This window comes from Aphanomyces astaci (assembly GCF_000520075.1).
Source record: "Aphanomyces astaci strain APO3 unplaced genomic scaffold supercont1.7, whole genome shotgun sequence".
NCBI classification, from domain to species: Eukaryota; Oomycota; class Saprolegniomycetes; order Saprolegniales; family Verrucalvaceae; genus Aphanomyces; species Aphanomyces astaci.
Window position 1 is genome coordinate 1,603,400 of NW_009798270.1, and position 17,982 is coordinate 1,621,381.

The following is a 17,982-nucleotide window of genomic DNA, read 5'->3' on the forward strand; positions in this document are numbered from 1 at the left end:
TTATTAGACCTCCTTTGGACGTACGTTCCAACATCTCACCCATCGATCACTGTTTGTCATCTGAACCTGTTGTTTTTCTGTTCATTTGATAAGTTAATTATCTTGACCAAGCAGACCCAATCTCGGTCGTTGATCCCGTCCAACACGAACCTTGGTCGTTCTACCCGTACGTTTGACATGCAAATGGCCCTGAACGTGAACAAAATCATGGTGGTTGCATGCAACTCACAGTGAAACGGGGCAAAAGAAAGACCTGGGCAAGATTCCGAGTCAGTTTCTAAGCTTATGAGAAACGGACGCATATGGTATACACGTGCTGGTACTGTATCAATGGTACAGTACAAAAGCCAAGCTTACATATGCAAGTTTACGTAGTTGTGAATTCTGCCAACTTGGAAGCTGTCCTTCGTAACGGTATATGCAGAGTCAGAGGAAGTCGACTGAACATTCGTTAATATGTATCGGTAACAGTACAGTATGCTCGACGACTAATGTATGCATTATTGTGGTCGTCGTGATTGGAAAGGTGGTGGGTGGCTTTCCGCACCCATGCATAGGGACAGACAGCATCATTGACGAGAGTGCGAATTCAACAACATGACCTGGGTGTTGATTTCAGACACTGCATACACTTGGTCGTCATTACAAAGTGTGGACATCTGTACCTTTGAATGGTGTACTACTTGTATCGTGCAGCGACCCCGAGCCGGCACAAACGTTAGCCAGATCATGCGTGGAGCCCCTTGGAGATTGCGAACCGCGAGGTCTTACAGGCCGACGACCAGTCAATTACGGTGAGAAACACCACGGTAAACGTCGATGATTTGGAGGAACCTAATCAGACAGATGGTCCCAACTTGATCCGAATACCTGGGTGAGTGTAACGTTGCGAGCTGGGTAATTGGTGGGCAGCCACTTTCATTCTCATTTTGGAATTGCCGCACCCAACCACCACGAGGACGTACACGACGAGCAAACTATCATGTTGAACAACATGACGACGTCTCACAGCACCACGAGCTCGCCGCTTGCCGGCGACTTGGACCATGGGTCGACGTCGGGAAAAGGCACGTGGACCAAGGACGAGCACGAGCGGTTCCTCCAAGCGACTGAGATGTTTCCGCAAGGTCCGTGGAAGAAGATCGCCGAGATGGTTCGCACGCGCACGATTCGACAAACGCAAACCCATGCTCAAAAGTACCGAGAAAAGCTAGCCCGCCACCATCGTGGCCTTCGCACTCGGTCGTTCGGCCAGACCTCAACGCAGCCACCGATGTCGACAAGTGGGATGCACGCAGCCCCGAGACACCTGCCGCCGCCGACCAGTAGCAGCAACATGGCCAACCCGAGCAAGTCGAGCAGGAACGTGATGTTGTTGCCACCAAGCGGCGCCAATAGCAATAGCAACTTTCACCACTCCCCGCATCATACCACGTCGTCGAGCCACCTGCGCCCCACGTCGCACGTTCCGTCACATCATCACAACCACCATTCGATGCTGTGGGCGCCGCCGCAGCTGCCGCAACTTCATTCGTCCGCGCCATCGTCGTATTCGCATGAGAACTCGGCGTCGTTTGGAAACAATGTGCACATGCCACTCCCAGCCAGCACCCACCACCACCACCACCACTCCCTGCCCACGTCATCTTCGTTTCCCAAGCAAGAACCCCCCGCCGGTCAACAGAACTTTTCGCAGTCGATGCAATACCTGATGGACTTTTACGAGCCGGCCAATCCGCCGCAACATGCCGCCCACTTCCCCATCGAACACAACAACAACCACAGCTACACTGTGTACAACGACCCCGTGGACATTTACAGGCGACACACGTACCAGGGTGACGCATAAATAGATGGATGGCACTTAGGATAGATTACTAGAACTTCAACCAAGGTAGTACGGTATTTTAAAAATTCAAAATTTCGAATTCGTGCATAGTGACGCTTGGAGCTACTGTAAGTAGTACTGTACTTCAAGTACTACCGTTGACGTGGACTGAGAGAGGAATGTCGGCCACATCGTTCCTGCGACGCGCTACAGTAGTACGTTTCTGTCGTGGTGAAAGGCCGGCGTAAAAATGGAGAAATCATCAAAATCCCCGAAATTAGAAGTGAAATTCCTTAGATAAGACGTCATATACAAAAAGATTTTTGTAACCTGGGACTTCGTCCTACCCCGGTGCGCACGCATACTTCGAACTAACGTTATTAATGTCATTCTCGGGGTGATGTGCATTACTGTGGTTAGCTATCGCTAACCACAGTGACGCCTTCACACCTACATAGCTGACATGCGTTGTACTGTAGAGACACCACTATACTCATTTATGCAAGAAATCCTCAATTCACGCGTCCTGATTGGCTGTTAAAAGTTTGGTCGAAATTCCCCTATTGCTGTAAAGGTAGGGGAGTTATAATGTTGTACATTGGTTTTGGACTTGTCAAATATGTACCGGGGGTACCTGCTGTTTGGGAATTTGTCAAAGAATTATCTAACCAGTGTAAAGTACTGATGTGCAAGTGAGATCGACTAGGAAACTTGTGTTGGCAAATTTCCCGTCACTTCGAGTAAACGCGTCCATGACCATGCATGGAATATGTACATTACTGTAAGTACTATTAATAGTAGTTTGTTATCAAAACAATTGACAATTGCCACGATTATTTTCCGTGCACCGGTATGTTTACTTAGCTACTGTACTACGTAGTAGTTGATGCAACCTAAGATTGTCACATGGTGTGGAATTTCCCGATCAAATTAGTCGCCGTTGTTCAATCTTACTGTAAATAATCTGTAAATATTATTCAGTATTTTTTCGATTTTGCATTTTTGCCAATTTCTCGGTCCATTGCTGAAAATTGTCAAAACTTGTGCCACGTCGTGCAAATCGGTTCGGAAATTTCGACACGTAACGCGTGATGGTGAACGCCGGAACGGTCTTCTTCTTCCTGTCGGCGGCGTTCTGTGCTGTCGCCGTCCTCTTGGCACGTTCAGGTCACTATGGCAAGGAACATCGTACGTATTGTTCTAGCTCCATGGCATGGGTGTCCTCATGCTCGATGTAGTGGTTGGCATCGACCTCGGCACAACGTACTCCGTCGTGGCGGTCAACCGCCATGGCAACGTGACCGTGATGCCCGACGCCAACGGCAACCTTCTCCTGCCTTCTATCGTCGCATTCAAACCTCATGGGGGTACGTGCTTCCTCGTGTACGCTCCCATCTTCACCGCGATGCAGGAGTCCTCGTTGGCCGCGACGCGCGCCACCATCGCCGCGTGGACCCGAAACACACGATCTCCAATGCGAAGCGCTTCATCGGTCGCAAGTACGTTGTATATACCCCCCGTGCGCATCCATCTCTAATCTGTTTGGTAGATTTGACGCGACGATTGAGGCGGACGCTAGCTTGTACGACTTTCCGCTCCTCGGCAACACCACTGGCGATCACCACGTGTGCTTTGGGCTGAGCGTTCCTGGCCATCCGTCCTGCGTGTCGCCTGTGGACATTGGGTACTTCGTCGTGAAGACGCTCAAGGAAACGGCCATGGCCTACCTTGGCCACGACCAGGTACGTGCAATAGGTATATATTACACCACACTTGACAATGTTGTTGATGCCATTCGATGATGGTAGATCTACGGTGCTGTGATTGCCATTCCAGCTGGCTTTGGTACGGTTGTATGTATATCTGTGCTTGGTCGCCTGGCCGATATACATTCTATCTAGCTTTACGACATGCAATGTAGATGCGAATCAGCGCAAGGCCACAGTGGCTGCATTCGAACGCGCCGGGCTCAAAGTGCGCAACGTGCTGGTTGAGCCCACGGCCGCGGCGCTGGCGTACGGCCTGCACACCAAGCCCAACGTCCACAACGTGCTCGTGTTTGACTTTGGCGGGGGGACTCTTGACGTGTCGCTGCTGTACCTGCAGAAAGGATCGTTCCAAGTCATGGACACTGCAGGAGACAATCACTTGGGGGGTACATATATAGTTTGGCAGCCAAGAATATACAACAGAAGTGGTACTGTGATAGGCGAAGACTTGGACGATCAATTGAGTGGTCACTTGAAGCACCAGTTCGAGCAACTTGTAGGGGGACATAGCCTTCCTGACCTCCAGTACGTAGCGCCGGAAGGGTCTCAGAGATTAATGGAGGAGCGGTAGGACGTCGGACGAGCCAAATGTGTTTCCGTGCACTGCCGCGGGCATCCGCGGCGTCGCCGAGCAATTGAAGCGACAGCTGAGCTTTGACGTGGAGGGCGAAGCGTCGTGTGTGGTCCAGGAGGCCGTGGGGTCCGTTGCGGTGGGCGACGTCCTGCGGCTGCGCATGACGCGATCAGAATGGGAAGCACTATGCCTCCCCACCCTCCAGCGAACCATGGCACCCGTGAAGGAAGTGCTCGAAGGCAACATGATGACCACCGACGACATCGACGAAGTGGTGCTGGTCGGCGGGTCCTCGCGCATTCCTTGGATTCAAGCCCAGCTAGCACAGATGTTTGGACGGGAGCCCAACAGTCATATTGACCCTGACGTGGCGGTGGCAGTCGGCGCCGCTCGACTAGCACACTAACCCGTCCAAAAGCAAATCTTCAACGGATACGTGAATTCCCATCGATTTACTACCTTTTTCGGTTCTACCACTCAATAGGTTCTGTAGGCTAAACCGGAGTGAATGTCACAAAGGCATCGATTTAATTCCCAAACGACATGCACTAATGATGGCACTAATTCGATAGATTCGAGATTTTATCCGGAAATCCAATGGAGTTGAATCATACCACCCTCCTTGGCGGCTGTGAGGATGCGGCTTCGAGTGTGTTTCCTGGCGCCGGCCATTGGTCTTGTGGCATGCAAGAACTTGTCTGCCGCAGAGAGCATCAACACGCTTGCCAGTCATGCGACCGTGCCGCTCCCAAACATCTCCTTGGCGGTGCTGGAACTCACGTCGCTGGACAACAAGGTGTCCACGAGCATGTATGTGTCTCCGTCACTGTTCGGTCCACCTCTTCCCGCCGCGGTCACGTCCACGTCGTACCTGTCCTTTGCGTTGGCAAACCCGCTCGATGCGTGTGCACCACTTGTGTCGTCCGTGCAAGACCAGGCGGTGCTCGTCGATCGCGGCGATTGCTCGTTTGAAACCAAGGTGCTTCATGCGCAAGCCGCCGGTGCCGCGCTCGTGCTTGTCCGAGACACTCCCTCTGCCGCCTTGAAGCAGCCCAACCAAGTGGACTGCACCCTCGGGGCCGGTGACTTTTGCGAAGAAAGCGCCAATTGCGCCAGTTCAACTTGTGTGTTCGCGCCGCTGCATCAAGAGCGCTGCTGCGTGCGCAACATCCTCATCGCCATGAACGGCTCGACGGCGCCCGGTATGTCGTCCTCCGTGACCATTCCCAGCGTCTACCTGACCGTGCTGGACGGAGCGACGGTCGAGAACTTCTTTGTCGAACACCCGAACGCGACGTTCGTGACCGTGTCGCTGCCCCAGGATGAAAGTCCGTGGAACTGGAGCATGCTGCTCATTTGGGCACTCGGGGTCTCCATCGTCGTGTTCTCTGCCTACTATTCAGCGGCCAAGGAGCGCCTCTTTGCCGCGCACGTGCATGCGTCGTCCGCCCCTGACCTGCCGCCGTCCGTCCTACTCCACCACACGTACTCGCCGATCCGCGACGCGCACGAAGAGCCGCTCAACATGACCCTGCAGCACGCGCTTCTCTTCCTCGTCATGGGCTCGTGCATGCTGCTGCTCATGTACTACGTCCACGTGATCCTGTTTGTCCAGTGCCTATTTGCGCTCGCGGCGTGGGTATGCCTCACCCACCTGCTCACGTACCCGCTGCTCACCCACGTCCTGCCCCTTCACCAAGGCGTCGGGTGCAACTGGCCGGCGTTCTGGAGCGTATGGCCATCGCTGGCGCTCGTTGTGTGGTGGTTTCTCGAGCGGCATCACCCGTTCGTGTGGATATTGCAAAACTTTCTCGGCATTTGCCTCTGCGTTGTGTTTGTCGACTCGATTCACATTCAAAGGTGCGATATATATATATATGCGATACCGTTCAATCATCTTCTAGTAGTAGCCCACTATATACAAGTGTAGATATAGATGATTGATATTGTTTGCTTGTGGTACTAGTCTCAAGGTGGCAACCGTACTCCTTGGCGTTGCGTTTGCGTACGATGTATTTTTCGTCTATTTTTCCCCCCTTGTGTTTGGGTCGAACGTGATGGTCGAAGTCGCGTCCCGAGGCGGCAAAGTGTCGCTCGATTTGAACGGTATGTACGTTGTAGATATGTGGGATATATATATATATATATACTGGTATATATTTATAGAATCGAAGAACCAATGTATTGTGGAATCGATACGAATTTCTAGACTTCGTCGAATCGAATATCTCGCCGCTGAATCACGAATCGACGCTATTGGCTAATATCCAATTTTGAGTGGATTTGATTGGCGAAAGGACAAGTATATTCAACCAATCAGAACTCCGACGTGATTCAATATTGATTCGACGAACCAGGCGAATTTTGCAAGTTTATAGCGAATTCACAATACTATTTCATTTTTATCTTTTTCGTTTTTGAAAACATGGACAGACAGGTAACACCAGCGTTTTGATTGGTTGAACGGCTTGGTTTTCGACACTCTGATTGGCTACATCTTGTGTCGACATTTGTTTATGCCCTGGTGAATGAATCTTCAACGCAGCACACCAAGTTTTGGATGGGTTGATCCGAGTGATGAAATATTTTTCGACACTCGGATGATTGGTAACATATGTTTATATATATATACATGTTTGTCTGGTCTCCCATGTTGTTTGTCCCTTTAATGCGATGGCTGTGATGCAGCGTTCTGCCTACGCCACCCCGAGTCTGCGGCCTGCGGTCACGACACCATTCCCCTCGTGCTCACGATTCCGCTGGTGCTGTCCAACTACGGTGGCAACTCGCTGCTCGGGCTCGGGGACATCGTCCTCCCGGCACTTCTCGCGTCCTTCGCCCTGCGCGTCGACTACTGCCACGCCCGCCCCCTGACCAAAGGCTACTTTGTGTGGGCGTGCGTCGCGTACGCCGTGGGGCTGCTGGGCGCCAACGTGATGGCGATCGTGCTGCAGAACTTCGTGGCGGGCCAGCCGGCGCTCATGTACATCGTGCCGACGATGGTCGGTGCCGTGGTCTACTTGGCGTGGTCGAAAGGACCCGACGAGTTTCAAGAGATGTGGGACGGACCTGCTTGTCTTGCAATGGACGCGTAACAACAACAATATATGCGAGTAGTATACTTGGAAGTATAGATATACTATTAGTATATGAACCAAACCACAACACAACGTTTAGCCCGTACTACTGTACTACTTGGCCGATGAATCGTACTAGTAGTAAGGCTTACGGCTGTAGACTGCATTATAAAGTTCAACGAAACGTACTATTAACGTCAATGTGCCGAATATACCAGTGATGTGCCGATTTATTTCATCCAATTAAATCGTTCGAGCTGTATTATTGGACAACACAGAACCTCTCCCACAATCTTGTAAAACATTATGGTGGAAAATATTATTATATTTAAAAGGTTTTCGAGTTTGAATTGACAATCAAATGCCGCCTCCAATAATGCCGTTCACCGATGACACCATGAGAGCAGCCGTTCAGGCACTCCTATCCAAAGTCCATTCAGTAGAGTGATTTTGCACACCTAGAATCCACACGAATTTTCCAATATAATTTCCCTGAATATCCTTCGGGGAATATCTTCTTAGCAAGGTGCTTTTGCTATACTACGTAGTATACTGTACTAGTATGTGACAGTTCTTGACGAACTCTTTCAGGTTACGTGCACCACGTCGCTATAGGATAAATACTTGACGAGGAATTCACGACAGAAAAACGAATAAATCGGCACATCACTGGTGGGTCACGTTACATACTAGTAGATGACGTTTACACCTGAGCTATACGAGCGGCTCCTATACTCGTCGATGAAAGATATCTAAATGCAACCATTTCCGACAACGTTAATACAGTATGCTTCAGAAAACTCAGTTTTATTACAAGTATTAATATTATTAATAACTATTAGAGCAGAGTAGTATTATGAATTCGCTATAAACTTCCAAAATTCGCCTGGTTTGTCAAAGCAATAATGAATAATCACGCCGGAGTTCTGATTGGGTGAATTTACTTGTCCTTTCTGCAAAAGCCAATCAAATCCACTCAAAAATGGATTAGCCAATAGCGTCGATTCGTGATTCGACTCGGCGGCGAGATTCGATTCGATGAAGTCTGGAAATTCGTATCGAACCACAATACTACTGTATTAATAGAACTGGAGTATTGTCAATTCGAATGTCGTATTGTGCTTTCCGGTTAAACTTGCCAATTGTGAGCCATTGTGAAAATCGCCAACAAATAGCCGCGATGATTTCATTGGTTAGAATTTCGAAGATTTGGGCAGAAAATGGACATCCAACTCAGTTTTCCACAACTGCCTGGGCAGTACGACGAAGTGTAGTCGCACATTGCGGTAGCGCGGGCGTCCAGTTGATGTACTTGAGAAGTTTGTGTGTACTGTACATAGGTGTGCATGTGTGTTGGGGATGCGAAGAGACTCGCATACGAGGCCTACGCGCTCAGTTGTTTATGCTGCAAGATTGGATCGTCGTCCATTGACTCAGCTCAGGAAACTGCGTCATAATAGGGGTGATTATTATCGATTGTTTTGTGAGAGGAATCCCACTTTTTGTCATTGGGGTCATTTCGCGGACATTCGGATCGGGGCGATTTAAGAACCGCCCATAGAAATTTGGAGTAGAACACACAATAATAGAATGAATTAAAGAACCTCTCCCCCTCCGCATTGGGCAAAACCATACTGGTATACTAGTATGTACTAATCTTTGTAAAGTATAGTTTGTACAAGCTTACAGTATCAAACGGATTCAAATGCTGCTTGGGAAATGACTCACACAAGCCCAAATTTAGGTGAAATGTATCCAATATTACTGAACGAATAGTTTACAGTACGATGTGGATAGGGTTGGATAACGCCGTTGAGGGGCGCCGATTCTCTCGTGCGACAGGACGGGCCTCGTCCCAATCTCTCCAAACATGAACATCATCGGCAGATTCCGATTTTCGTTTTCAGCATGCTGATGGTGGGTTGGGTAGTGCTGTTGCTCCAAGGGGTCGGCATGGCGTGGGCAGCCTCCGAGGCAATGTTCCCCTCCGTGGACGACGTCGTCAACTGGAACGCCGCGCACGCTGCCGTGCTGCCCCCCGACTTCCACCCCCCGGTGGACGACGCCGCGTGGCTATCGTGCATGCTTTGCCGAAGTACGGCCACGTACATTGACCAGGTGCGCCGCCTGCCAGTGTCGTGCCCCACGCTGATCGGGGGGGTCGACTTGACGTGCAAGTGGCTGGCCCGGAACAAATCGTCTCCGGCGTGCCACAACCTCACGGACAATACCATGGCTATCAAGGAGTCGCTCCAGAGAGGGGACAGCGTGGGGAAGATTTGCCACTATCAATTGCCCATGTGTCGTAAGCATGACGTTCCTGCTCGCCTGCAGCCAACCATCGAGCCCAGTGATGCCATGCTTGGAGGGTACCACCCCAAGTGCATGCAGTGCTGGGTGGTTGTGCACTATGTGAACGCCACCCGACGCCATCGGGACCTTCCCGTGAAAGCCGTACAAATTGGCACGCAAATCGTGTGCGAGAGAGGTCGCCCGCATCGCGATGGCTGTCGGGGATTGACGCACCACGTGCCCGCGATTCTGGCGGGACTGAAGAATGGGTCGACGACTATGGCCCTGTGCCGACGCATGCATTATTGCCCAGGACACGGTCCACATCATGATATTCCTCCTCATGCGATCGCGCCTCCGCGCTACTATCCAACACCGGAACCCAATCGAGACTCGAACACTGCCATGGAGGAACAAATGGCGCCGCCGAAGGTGGAGACGGCAGTCGGGACTGGAATTGGATTGGCGTGTGCAATCATGGCTTTGGTGGCGCTGCTCTACTGTGCGTTTGCCAAGCCCTATCACGTGAACCCTACAAGTGCCTACCTTGCCGTGCCTCATGAAGAGTAGGCCAATGCAACGGATATATTCTGAGTAACGTGAACGTTGTAAAGTATTTCCCGCCTTTGGTAGCAGGATCGGTGTGTATTTCCCCGACAGTCTTTGGGTTTTCCACTGTTTTCGACGAAGTTGCGGAACGAAATCGGTCCCATAATCCGAGGCACTCACCTCACTGCTCATGACCACCGCTTTGCCTCGTATTCCAGCATGCCCCCCACTTTTCCCCGCGTCGCTTGCTACATGTATATTGACTTCGACCTGGTTGATCCAATCGTGTCCTACCAACAAGGAGTTATATACCAAGACGTTGTGGTTTTCTCGAAATTGTCGACCCCCAATTGAGCCCTGTATAACGGCGCTGAAGCTGACATCGCAGATATGAACCGTTAATAACAGTTGTACTACATACGTAGTATGTCAGATTTGAAGCAGCACAGCTTGCCTTCTGTTGTTGTGTGATGAGGATATATTGCACGACTGATCATGGTGGCGTCCATTTGACTTGTAAAGTTATAACGTTGCCTTTATAAAGTTCACTTGAACGCGTTGCTGCTCGTCAATAGAGACGTTATTGAGCGATCTGGAGTGCTTGGACGCTTGAAACCACAAACCTATCTAACGCTACGTGGTAAGCTGCGTTTTCCATAACCCAACGTTAGTTGATGCTGTGAACGAAAGGCGCGACTCCTCACCTTTTCTTGGCGCAGTCGGAGAACAAACACACATTATTCTGGCGGGATCTCACGAACCGCTCGTTGGAACCTTCATACTAACGTTACTGTAGTTCTTCCCAACACCCAAGCACAATTATGGTCCGACGAGACGTCGTCAAACCCTCGAGTTGAGCGTTGGCCTGTCGTCCAGAAGCCCACCCTGGAGCGTTGTTGCGTTGGATAGAAAATATATATATATCCTTAGCCCCTTGCTTCAGTTTTTGCACCGACAATCCTGCATTAACTATTGTTCAATTGTCCCCCATGACCTCCCTCTTTGACATCCAGACGTGTGTGTTGGGGGCCTTTCGGGACGGGTCACACATCGTGTACGCTATTCAAGTGTGCGCAGGCCCCCACGAGACCCGCGTGCACCGGCGGTACTCCGCCTTTGCCCAGCTCAAGAAAATCGCCCTTCGCCTCTTGACCACGGGCCCGTGCTGCCACCAAAGGACATGCCACCTCGACTCCGTCTTGAGAAGTGTGTTTGACGAAATCGAACTCGACTCGTTTCGCGTCATTAACACGGAAAAGCTGGTGCAGCACCGAATAGCGAAATTGCACTTTTTCCTACAGCGAATGCACGACGCCCTGTTGAAATGTCCTGGGCGGCCGCGGCGGCTGAGTGAAGCCCATGGCTGCAAAGTCACAAAGTTGATCAAAAGCTTTCTCGACATTGCCAGGCCGTCCACGTGGGAAGGGGAGGACAGCCACAGGTTGGCGTGATTTAGTACTCATAACGTTACTATTACTGTAGTACAAGTACAGTGTACCGTACAGTAGTGACATGAGTTTTGTGGGAGTAGTGTACAGTACAGTTCGAATCCCATCAATTGAGGGCACAAGTACAGTAAGTAACAAGATTACAGGTCTCTTTACATCACCCGTGAGAATTTCCGTTCTGAATACTTTCCAATGACTCACAGTACTTTCAACGGCTACGACTGCAGTTTTCATCGCTGGCTCCAATTACTACTCCGAACGTAGCTGAAAACAACTGACTGCAACCTGGTTTTACAATGGAGCCAGCTGACCAAGCCATCCATCACCTTGGGCTGGCCAAGGTGATGCACCACCGAATGCCCATTACCGGTAGGACAATCGACACTTATGAAGTAAGCATGGACGTTAGGATGTGTGTTGCTATTAAATAAGACGACGGCCACAGCGTACAGATAATCCACCACGTCCATATGTCCTTGGGACATGGATTTGTTTGTGGATGGCGGTTGTCAAGTCTCGTTGAATCCCGGGCTCCCACACCTGGGGCTACGAAAGTCAGTCGAGTCGCGTTTACTAGACGTGGGCTGGGTTGGGCGAGACAATTCCCAAAAAGCTCTTGAGCAACTTGGACACTTTGCATCCTTCGCCTTCGCAGCGCTGAATGATGCGCGGCGGGCATTTGGCTAACGCGTCCTGCAGGAGCTGCAGGAAGTCGGTCAAAAAATACACGCGCTCTTGCACGACTTTGGCCGAGTTTTTCGTCAAGAAGTTGGCGTTCGGGAACTCGGTTTCAAACACGTTGGTGAGGAACGATTCCAGGAGGCACTTGCCACCGCAGCATTGGCCTTCGAAGAGGTGGCGGTGTACGTACTTTTGCAGCTGGACGAAGGCCGAGTACCGGCGGTACACGACGATGTCGTCGTCGTGGGTCTGGATGCGGATGGCGTACTCGGTGTGGTTGCCGTCGCGCTTGGCGTCCACGACGGACGATCGAATGTTCACGAGGCTCATGACGACGAGGTGGGGCAAATTTGAATATGGAAAACGTACCACGTACGGTATTATGCTCTTGCAAGAATTTCCGCCAAGTGGCTCCACGTTCCACGGCATGTAGTTGCTCGCACGCCAGAAATGTCAGCACATCTGCCCGAGGTGTGTAATACCACTTTGGCACGACACGACGACCAACCTCATGATCTCATGGAGTACAAATCAACCGTGGCGACGTGGGCACAAGTGTTTTCAGAGCCATTGTGAGAGTTAGACGACAAATTTTGGATGGACTGCTTCTCTCTCCATGACACGTAAAGACGTTTAACGTTAGGTTTAGTTCGGTAACTACCTATGGCCGCCATCAGTAGCAGTGTACGTAGTACACGTTCTGTACGTACAGTCGCAAGCAGCTTCAAGAGGACACCATGACTCTCAAAAATATGCTGTCTATCAACTAAGACATGTCTCCCATCCACGGAGGTTTCTTGAGGAAACTTCGCCAACTGCTTCACTTCGAACTACGAGGATGAACCTTTCTGATCGCTTCCAGCGGTGCCAACGGATTGATTGGTGCGAACTCCGACGGCAATCACCACGACTTGCCACGTGGCACACGACATGAGCACCTGTTGGTCATGAAACTTGCAATTGATGGCCCCCATCAACGCTGTCGGGAATGTGCAGCCTTTTGAATGTGATCGCAGGTACAGTTCCAAAGGTCGTGCATCGCAAACAGCGTTGGCTACGCTGCTCCGTCACAATGGTGTAGGAGTACAGTTAGAAGTACTTACCGTAGTAACGTTACTATTAATAGTTTTAATACTACTTCTACTTAGTACTAGTATACTACGTACATGCTTACTATACTTCTACGTACTACAGTAGTACTGGTGCTAGTATTACGTAGTACTTGTACGTCATCGAAGCGCTGGATCTCAGGCCAGCATATTAGGGAGTTTTCGGTCAATATATCGTCGGGCCATACGGACACGTCCTATGTATAGTTGAACAGTGTTTCACTTCAATGGCTACATTGCATGCTCGTCAGTCACGTATGGTTGGTTACTGCAGTTGCGAGAAATGCTGGCGCCCAACATCTATGCGGCCCCGTAACCAGTCACGACTTGGAGTGAGATTGAAATGAAACTCAGCCCAGTAAGCTCAATGAAATGTGTAACTTACAACGTTGTACTTGAAGTATTAATACTAACGTTACTTTTTGTATTACCTCGAGCCATGGGACATCCCATTGCAACATGTATACGTATATGTTCACGGAAGTTCATTGACAAGTCGATTGCATCTCCATTGCGTTTGGCTCGTTCACCCGCGTGCTGTCACATTTACATCCGAAGCGCCACCCTTCGAAACACGTCGATGCTTCACAGTGCACGCCTGTAAAAAATATGAGGTCCAAAACCGCTCCATTTTTTCTTCAATGACGAAATTTGAGTGAAATAACTCCATAAATCGATAGTTTAGCGCAAGTCGAATCGACTAATATTAATAGAAGCCAATCGCGGAAATTCGCAAAATTGACAAAATGTATGGGAGGCCAAAGTTGGCGACCCTTCCAATAGAAATGTACCAAATATGACCGGATAAGTGTGTCATACCCGGATAAGCTATGTAATGCCGGATAATGTCTACTGTATCCGGTAGAAGAATGTACTTTCGCAGGTTATTTTCCTAAACCTCTGATATTTTATGGCCAAACCTTCTAATATTAGAGAGTTTATGGTCAGCACTTTTCGCATTGAGATATTGTTTGTTTTACTCAAAATTCCCTCCAGCGGTTGGTTGAATGAGCCACCGAACCATCGCCGGACCTTCGAAATTTCATATAAAACTAAGTTGAAGTTGAAGAGGTATCTTTGTGACAGCAATACTGCAATCAATCTTTTTAGCCAATCATATTGCAACTATCATTCTTTATAGCCAATCATACTCATTTGTTCAATTAGTTGGCGATTTCATCAATCCTCCAAAATAGGCAAATTTGACTGAAAAACACATACTAGTAGTCCAATGTACAGTACACCTTAATTTACAGTTAATAAGGGCCGGTCTGGATGCCACGCAAAATGGCATAAAATGGCCGTTGAAAAGTTGCCAATGTTGAAATATTCCATTTTTCGAGATTTTGTGCGTCTGGATGCCACCAAAGTTCAATTTTTATTTATTTATGCCACACCATTCTTGAGAATCGGGTGTTTTAGGGCATAAGAAAAATGGACCGATTTGGAGGTTTGTGTCCACGTTGAAATCTTGCACTTCACTCTCAATCGGAATTCGAATAATTTTTCTATCATTCAACTGGCATCCAGAAACTTTGTAGATACGTAGATACTTCTTTTCGCATCCAGAAACTTTGTAGATACTTATTTTCTCCTATTTTTCATGGGATATGGGACTTTTGGAAAAAATTGCAGACTTGCCAAAACGGTTTATGGCATAATTTTATGTCGTGGCATCCAGACCAGCCCTAAACCCTTTGAAATATAATCTCCAAATTGTGCCTATCTCAAATCGATTTGGAGATTCAAGCGCTGAATCTCCCTGAGCTCAAAATCAGAGGAAGGTAGAAATTCATCTGGATATTGGTCGATGTGAGCGCACTATCCTTCTATTTCACGAGCAATCAGTCTTGTACGGACTCCCAGTCACTTCTATTGAGACAGTACGTGCACCATCGACATGGAACGGAATGAAATCTCCATCGAGCTGTTTACAGTTATTTTGCCGCGCAATTGACCACGCGGAAGTGCTGCTCTCTCGCCAACATGGCAAAGGTACAAATTCTAAATTACAGTTAGCTTCAGTATCGACGAGCAATATTAATATAAAAGAAACTTTTTTTATTATATTACTTCGAAGTATCTTACAATTAGTAGGTGGAGGGGTAATTATTTATTATATTTATGAGGTCTGTGTTTTGGCAGCTCTATTTCCGTCCTTCAACATTTTTGAAATGGCCCGTCTGGAGGTATTGTGCATTTCACCCAAATTTGGACTTGAGAGTCATTTCACCAAATAGCATTCGAATCCATTTGCCCAATGCGGAGGGGTCAAACATTTGGATTGGCAGAAACTTGCCATAACGTGATTTGATTGGCTCAGGCGGTTCTTTAATCGATTCTCCTAAGACATTCGATTCTGCTGAGGGCTCCAGTTTCGAATCGATTTGACAATACTAGTACGTAGTACTTACTACCTCTGTCGAGGAATAAATGTTCGTTTTTTGAAAACTTGAGCTTTTTTTGTATTGTGATCGGAATTTGTAGGAAACATTTTCGGCGAAATACATTTTAACCATTTAAGTTGTACACACTCATTTGATTGGTTATAATCACCCATTATTGAATCCACACTACGGTAAGATCATCTCCACCCCTTGTTATCCGGCTTGGTTTCCCGCCAAGTGCTGGGCGGGGTTTGGCATTCAAACCCAGCTGACTTCGTTCACTCCAGTCATTCCAAAAGATATGCAAGGGTCAGCACAAGAAGAACCTCACGGACAGTGAGTGCACCAACATGGTCCAGCACTTGTTGACCAAGTGTACCCCTAGCGGCAAGCTTGGCATGCGTGCAGCTGACACGGTGGCCGAGATGTTCGGCTGCACCCCAACGACTGTTCGACGGATCTGGAAGCGTGCCTCTGTCGACTTGTCGGGCAACAAGACGATCAGCCATTCAGTCGGGCAGCAGATGATGGGCAAGAACCGACGCAAGCAGGTCTACACTGACCTTCCGCAGCGCATCCAAACCATTCCCCAGTCCCGACGATACTGCTTTCGCGGTAGCCCATACGTTGGGCATGCCCACACGTAATACAAGCGCAGCGTCATTGCCAAGTACTCAAGTGTAGTGAAGGCATCGCTGACCGATTTCAACAAAGTGTGCCGCCTCAACTGGGCCCTCGATCAAGTTCGCGACATCAACGGCGAGAAGTTCATCGACGCCATGTACGACACGGTCCATGTGGACGAGAAGTGGTTCTTCATGACAAGACTGCAAAGGAAAGGAAGGTCATTGGTGCCCCTGGCGAGAAGATCTAGCAGCGAACATGTAAGTTCAAGCGCCATCTGCTGAAGGTCATGTTCCTGTCTGCTGTGGCTCGACCACGCTGTGACGATACCAAGCAAGAATGGTTCAATGGGAAGATCGGTACGTGGCACTTCACCGAGACTGTCCTTTTCTCAGCGTCGCAGTTGTCGACGTGATGCTGGTACTCCTATCATGAAGACTTTGAACGTGGCAAGGCTGACGTACAAGGCAATGCTAATCGACAATGTGATCCCAGCGATTCCTTCAAAGTGACCAAGCGGCGAGTCAAGGGCCGTCAAGATTCAGCAAGACAACCTTCGACCCCATATACCTCCAAGTGATGTGGACATCGTTGCTGCGTGCAAGGCGGAGGGGTGGGACGTGCAAGTCGTCTTCCAACCGCCCAACTCACCCGACCTGAATGTACTCGACCTGGGTTTCTTTCGGGCCATTCAGACGCTGCAAGTTGAGAAGCATTCGATCAGTTTGGAGGAGAGTGCTGCGGCAACCGAGGAGGCGTGGACTCGTGTCAGTCCGCTCACTGTGAACAAGAACTTTCTTACCTTGCAGAGGTGCCTCGATAAGGTCATGCTCTGCAATGGTGGGAATGACTATAAGATCCCACATATGAAAAAAGATGCATTGTATTCCCGGGGCAGGTTGCCAGAAATGGTTCCGTGCTCAAGCGATTCTTGGAGTTCTGGTTGCGCATACTTGAGTAGCGTCGTCTATTCTGCCCACATGCAAAAACTGCAATGCGAAGTACGAGAGAGCTTCGAGTTAGGTGCAATTTGCACTGAAATCGAAGCATTGAATATTGGTCACGATATTCAATGCCGTCGGCAATGTCCATCATCGTTGACCTTAACACCAGGAGCAAGAACCACGGCGGCGACAGTTGACCTTCGGATCTTCTACACGTTGCAACAACGCCCCATCACACGTAGAGAAGCACATGACGAAACATCTTCAAACTCCTCGCAGACAGCAGAACCATCGTGCTCGAATCGGAAGCGACTTGGAAGCGCTACGTCGCGAATGTTCGGAGCTTGCCGCTCAGTATGCCCACTTGTCCATCCATGCAAAGCAGGCTCGTGAGATGCAATCGACTGTTACTGCGCATCTAAGCTGGAAAGAAATTGCACTGGCTTTGCATGACGGCGCTATCGCCGCGATCGAATTGCGCGAGGAGCTGCGGACAGCCCACGACGAAATACAAGCCATGGCGAGTGCTCTCTATCGATGACTGCATCCCATGGAGGAGCGTTTGTGTTTGCATAAGAATGGATACCGTTATACGATGTGTGCCGAGAGTAGTACGCGCAGAGTGGGGACGGCGACGGGTGTGCCTTTGTATGTAGGTCGACACGTCCACCAAGACCAAGCCATGTCGCAGCGAAGTCAC

The 17,982-nt window shown here is 49.5% G+C and overlaps 7 protein-coding genes across 7 annotated transcripts; 4 read left to right on the forward strand and 3 right to left on the reverse strand.

Moving 5' to 3' along the window:
• Positions 1 to 929: 929 nt before the first annotated feature.
• Positions 930 to 1,936, reverse strand: H257_04452 (hypothetical protein). Its single transcript, XM_009828970.1, has one exon. The coding sequence runs from the start codon at positions 1,845 to 1,847 to the stop codon at positions 981 to 983; it is 867 nt and encodes a 288-aa protein (XP_009827272.1). The 5' UTR covers positions 1,848 to 1,936; the 3' UTR covers positions 930 to 980.
• A 983-nt stretch (positions 1,937 to 2,919) lies between these two features.
• H257_04453 (hypothetical protein) lies at positions 2,920 to 4,577 on the forward strand (the record flags this gene model as incomplete). The annotated part of the gene is made up of 8 exons (XM_009828971.1): positions 2,920 to 3,016; positions 3,067 to 3,195; positions 3,240 to 3,327; positions 3,378 to 3,570; positions 3,637 to 3,673; positions 3,750 to 3,983; positions 4,038 to 4,122; positions 4,169 to 4,577. The coding sequence occupies 8 exons, from the start codon at positions 2,920 to 2,922 to the stop codon at positions 4,575 to 4,577; spliced, it is 1,272 nt and encodes a 423-aa protein (XP_009827273.1).
• A 129-nt stretch (positions 4,578 to 4,706) lies between these two features.
• H257_04454 (hypothetical protein) lies at positions 4,707 to 7,348 on the forward strand. Its single transcript, XM_009828972.1, has 3 exons — positions 4,707 to 6,031; positions 6,138 to 6,277; positions 6,860 to 7,348. Exons 1-3 carry the CDS (start codon positions 4,809 to 4,811, stop codon positions 7,264 to 7,266), a joined length of 1,770 nt encoding a protein of 589 aa, XP_009827274.1. The 5' UTR covers positions 4,707 to 4,808; the 3' UTR covers positions 7,267 to 7,348.
• A 1,698-nt stretch (positions 7,349 to 9,046) lies between these two features.
• Positions 9,047 to 10,156, forward strand: H257_04455 (hypothetical protein). Its single transcript, XM_009828973.1, has one exon. It carries the CDS (start codon positions 9,157 to 9,159, stop codon positions 10,108 to 10,110), a length of 954 nt encoding a protein of 317 aa, XP_009827275.1. The 5' UTR covers positions 9,047 to 9,156; the 3' UTR covers positions 10,111 to 10,156.
• An 885-nt stretch (positions 10,157 to 11,041) lies between these two features.
• On the reverse strand, positions 11,042 to 11,581 carry H257_04456 (hypothetical protein). The gene has a single exon (XM_009828974.1). The coding sequence runs from the start codon at positions 11,489 to 11,491 to the stop codon at positions 11,153 to 11,155; it is 339 nt and encodes a 112-aa protein (XP_009827276.1). The 5' UTR covers positions 11,492 to 11,581; the 3' UTR covers positions 11,042 to 11,152.
• Positions 11,582 to 11,936: 355 nt separating this feature from the next.
• Positions 11,937 to 12,656, reverse strand: H257_04457 (hypothetical protein). The gene has a single exon (XM_009828975.1). It carries the CDS (start codon positions 12,645 to 12,647, stop codon positions 12,111 to 12,113), a length of 537 nt encoding a protein of 178 aa, XP_009827277.1. The 5' UTR covers positions 12,648 to 12,656; the 3' UTR covers positions 11,937 to 12,110.
• Positions 12,657 to 16,064: 3,408 nt separating this feature from the next.
• On the forward strand, positions 16,065 to 17,823 carry H257_04458 (hypothetical protein; the record flags this gene model as incomplete). The annotated part of the gene is made up of 4 exons (XM_009828976.1): positions 16,065 to 16,329; positions 16,399 to 16,598; positions 16,878 to 17,178; positions 17,525 to 17,823. The coding sequence occupies 4 exons, from the start codon at positions 16,065 to 16,067 to the stop codon at positions 17,821 to 17,823; spliced, it is 1,065 nt and encodes a 354-aa protein (XP_009827278.1).
• Positions 17,824 to 17,982: the final 159 nt, after the last annotated feature.

Bases quoted from the DNA above. Each gene is read 5' to 3' on its own strand.
- H257_04452 (XM_009828970.1), bottom strand. From the start codon at position 1,847: ATGCGTCACCCTGGTACGTGTGTCGCCTGTAAATGTCCACGGGGTCGT.
- H257_04457 (XM_009828975.1), bottom strand. From the start codon at position 12,647: ATGCCGTGGAACGTGGAGCCACTTGGCGGAAATTCTTGCAAGAGCATA.
- H257_04454 (XM_009828972.1), top strand. From the start codon at position 4,809: ATGCGGCTTCGAGTGTGTTTCCTGGCGCCGGCCATTGGTCTTGTGGCA. The intron at 6,032-6,137 runs GTGCGATATATA...TTGTGGTACTAG, and splicing joins GACTCGATTCACATTCAAAG to TCTCAAGGTGGCAACCGTAC. The intron at 6,278-6,859 runs GTATGTACGTTG...GCTGTGATGCAG, and splicing joins AGTGTCGCTCGATTTGAACG to CGTTCTGCCTACGCCACCCC.
- H257_04455 (XM_009828973.1), top strand. From the start codon at position 9,157: ATGCTGATGGTGGGTTGGGTAGTGCTGTTGCTCCAAGGGGTCGGCATG.
- H257_04456 (XM_009828974.1), bottom strand. From the start codon at position 11,491: ATGTCGAGAAAGCTTTTGATCAACTTTGTGACTTTGCAGCCATGGGCT.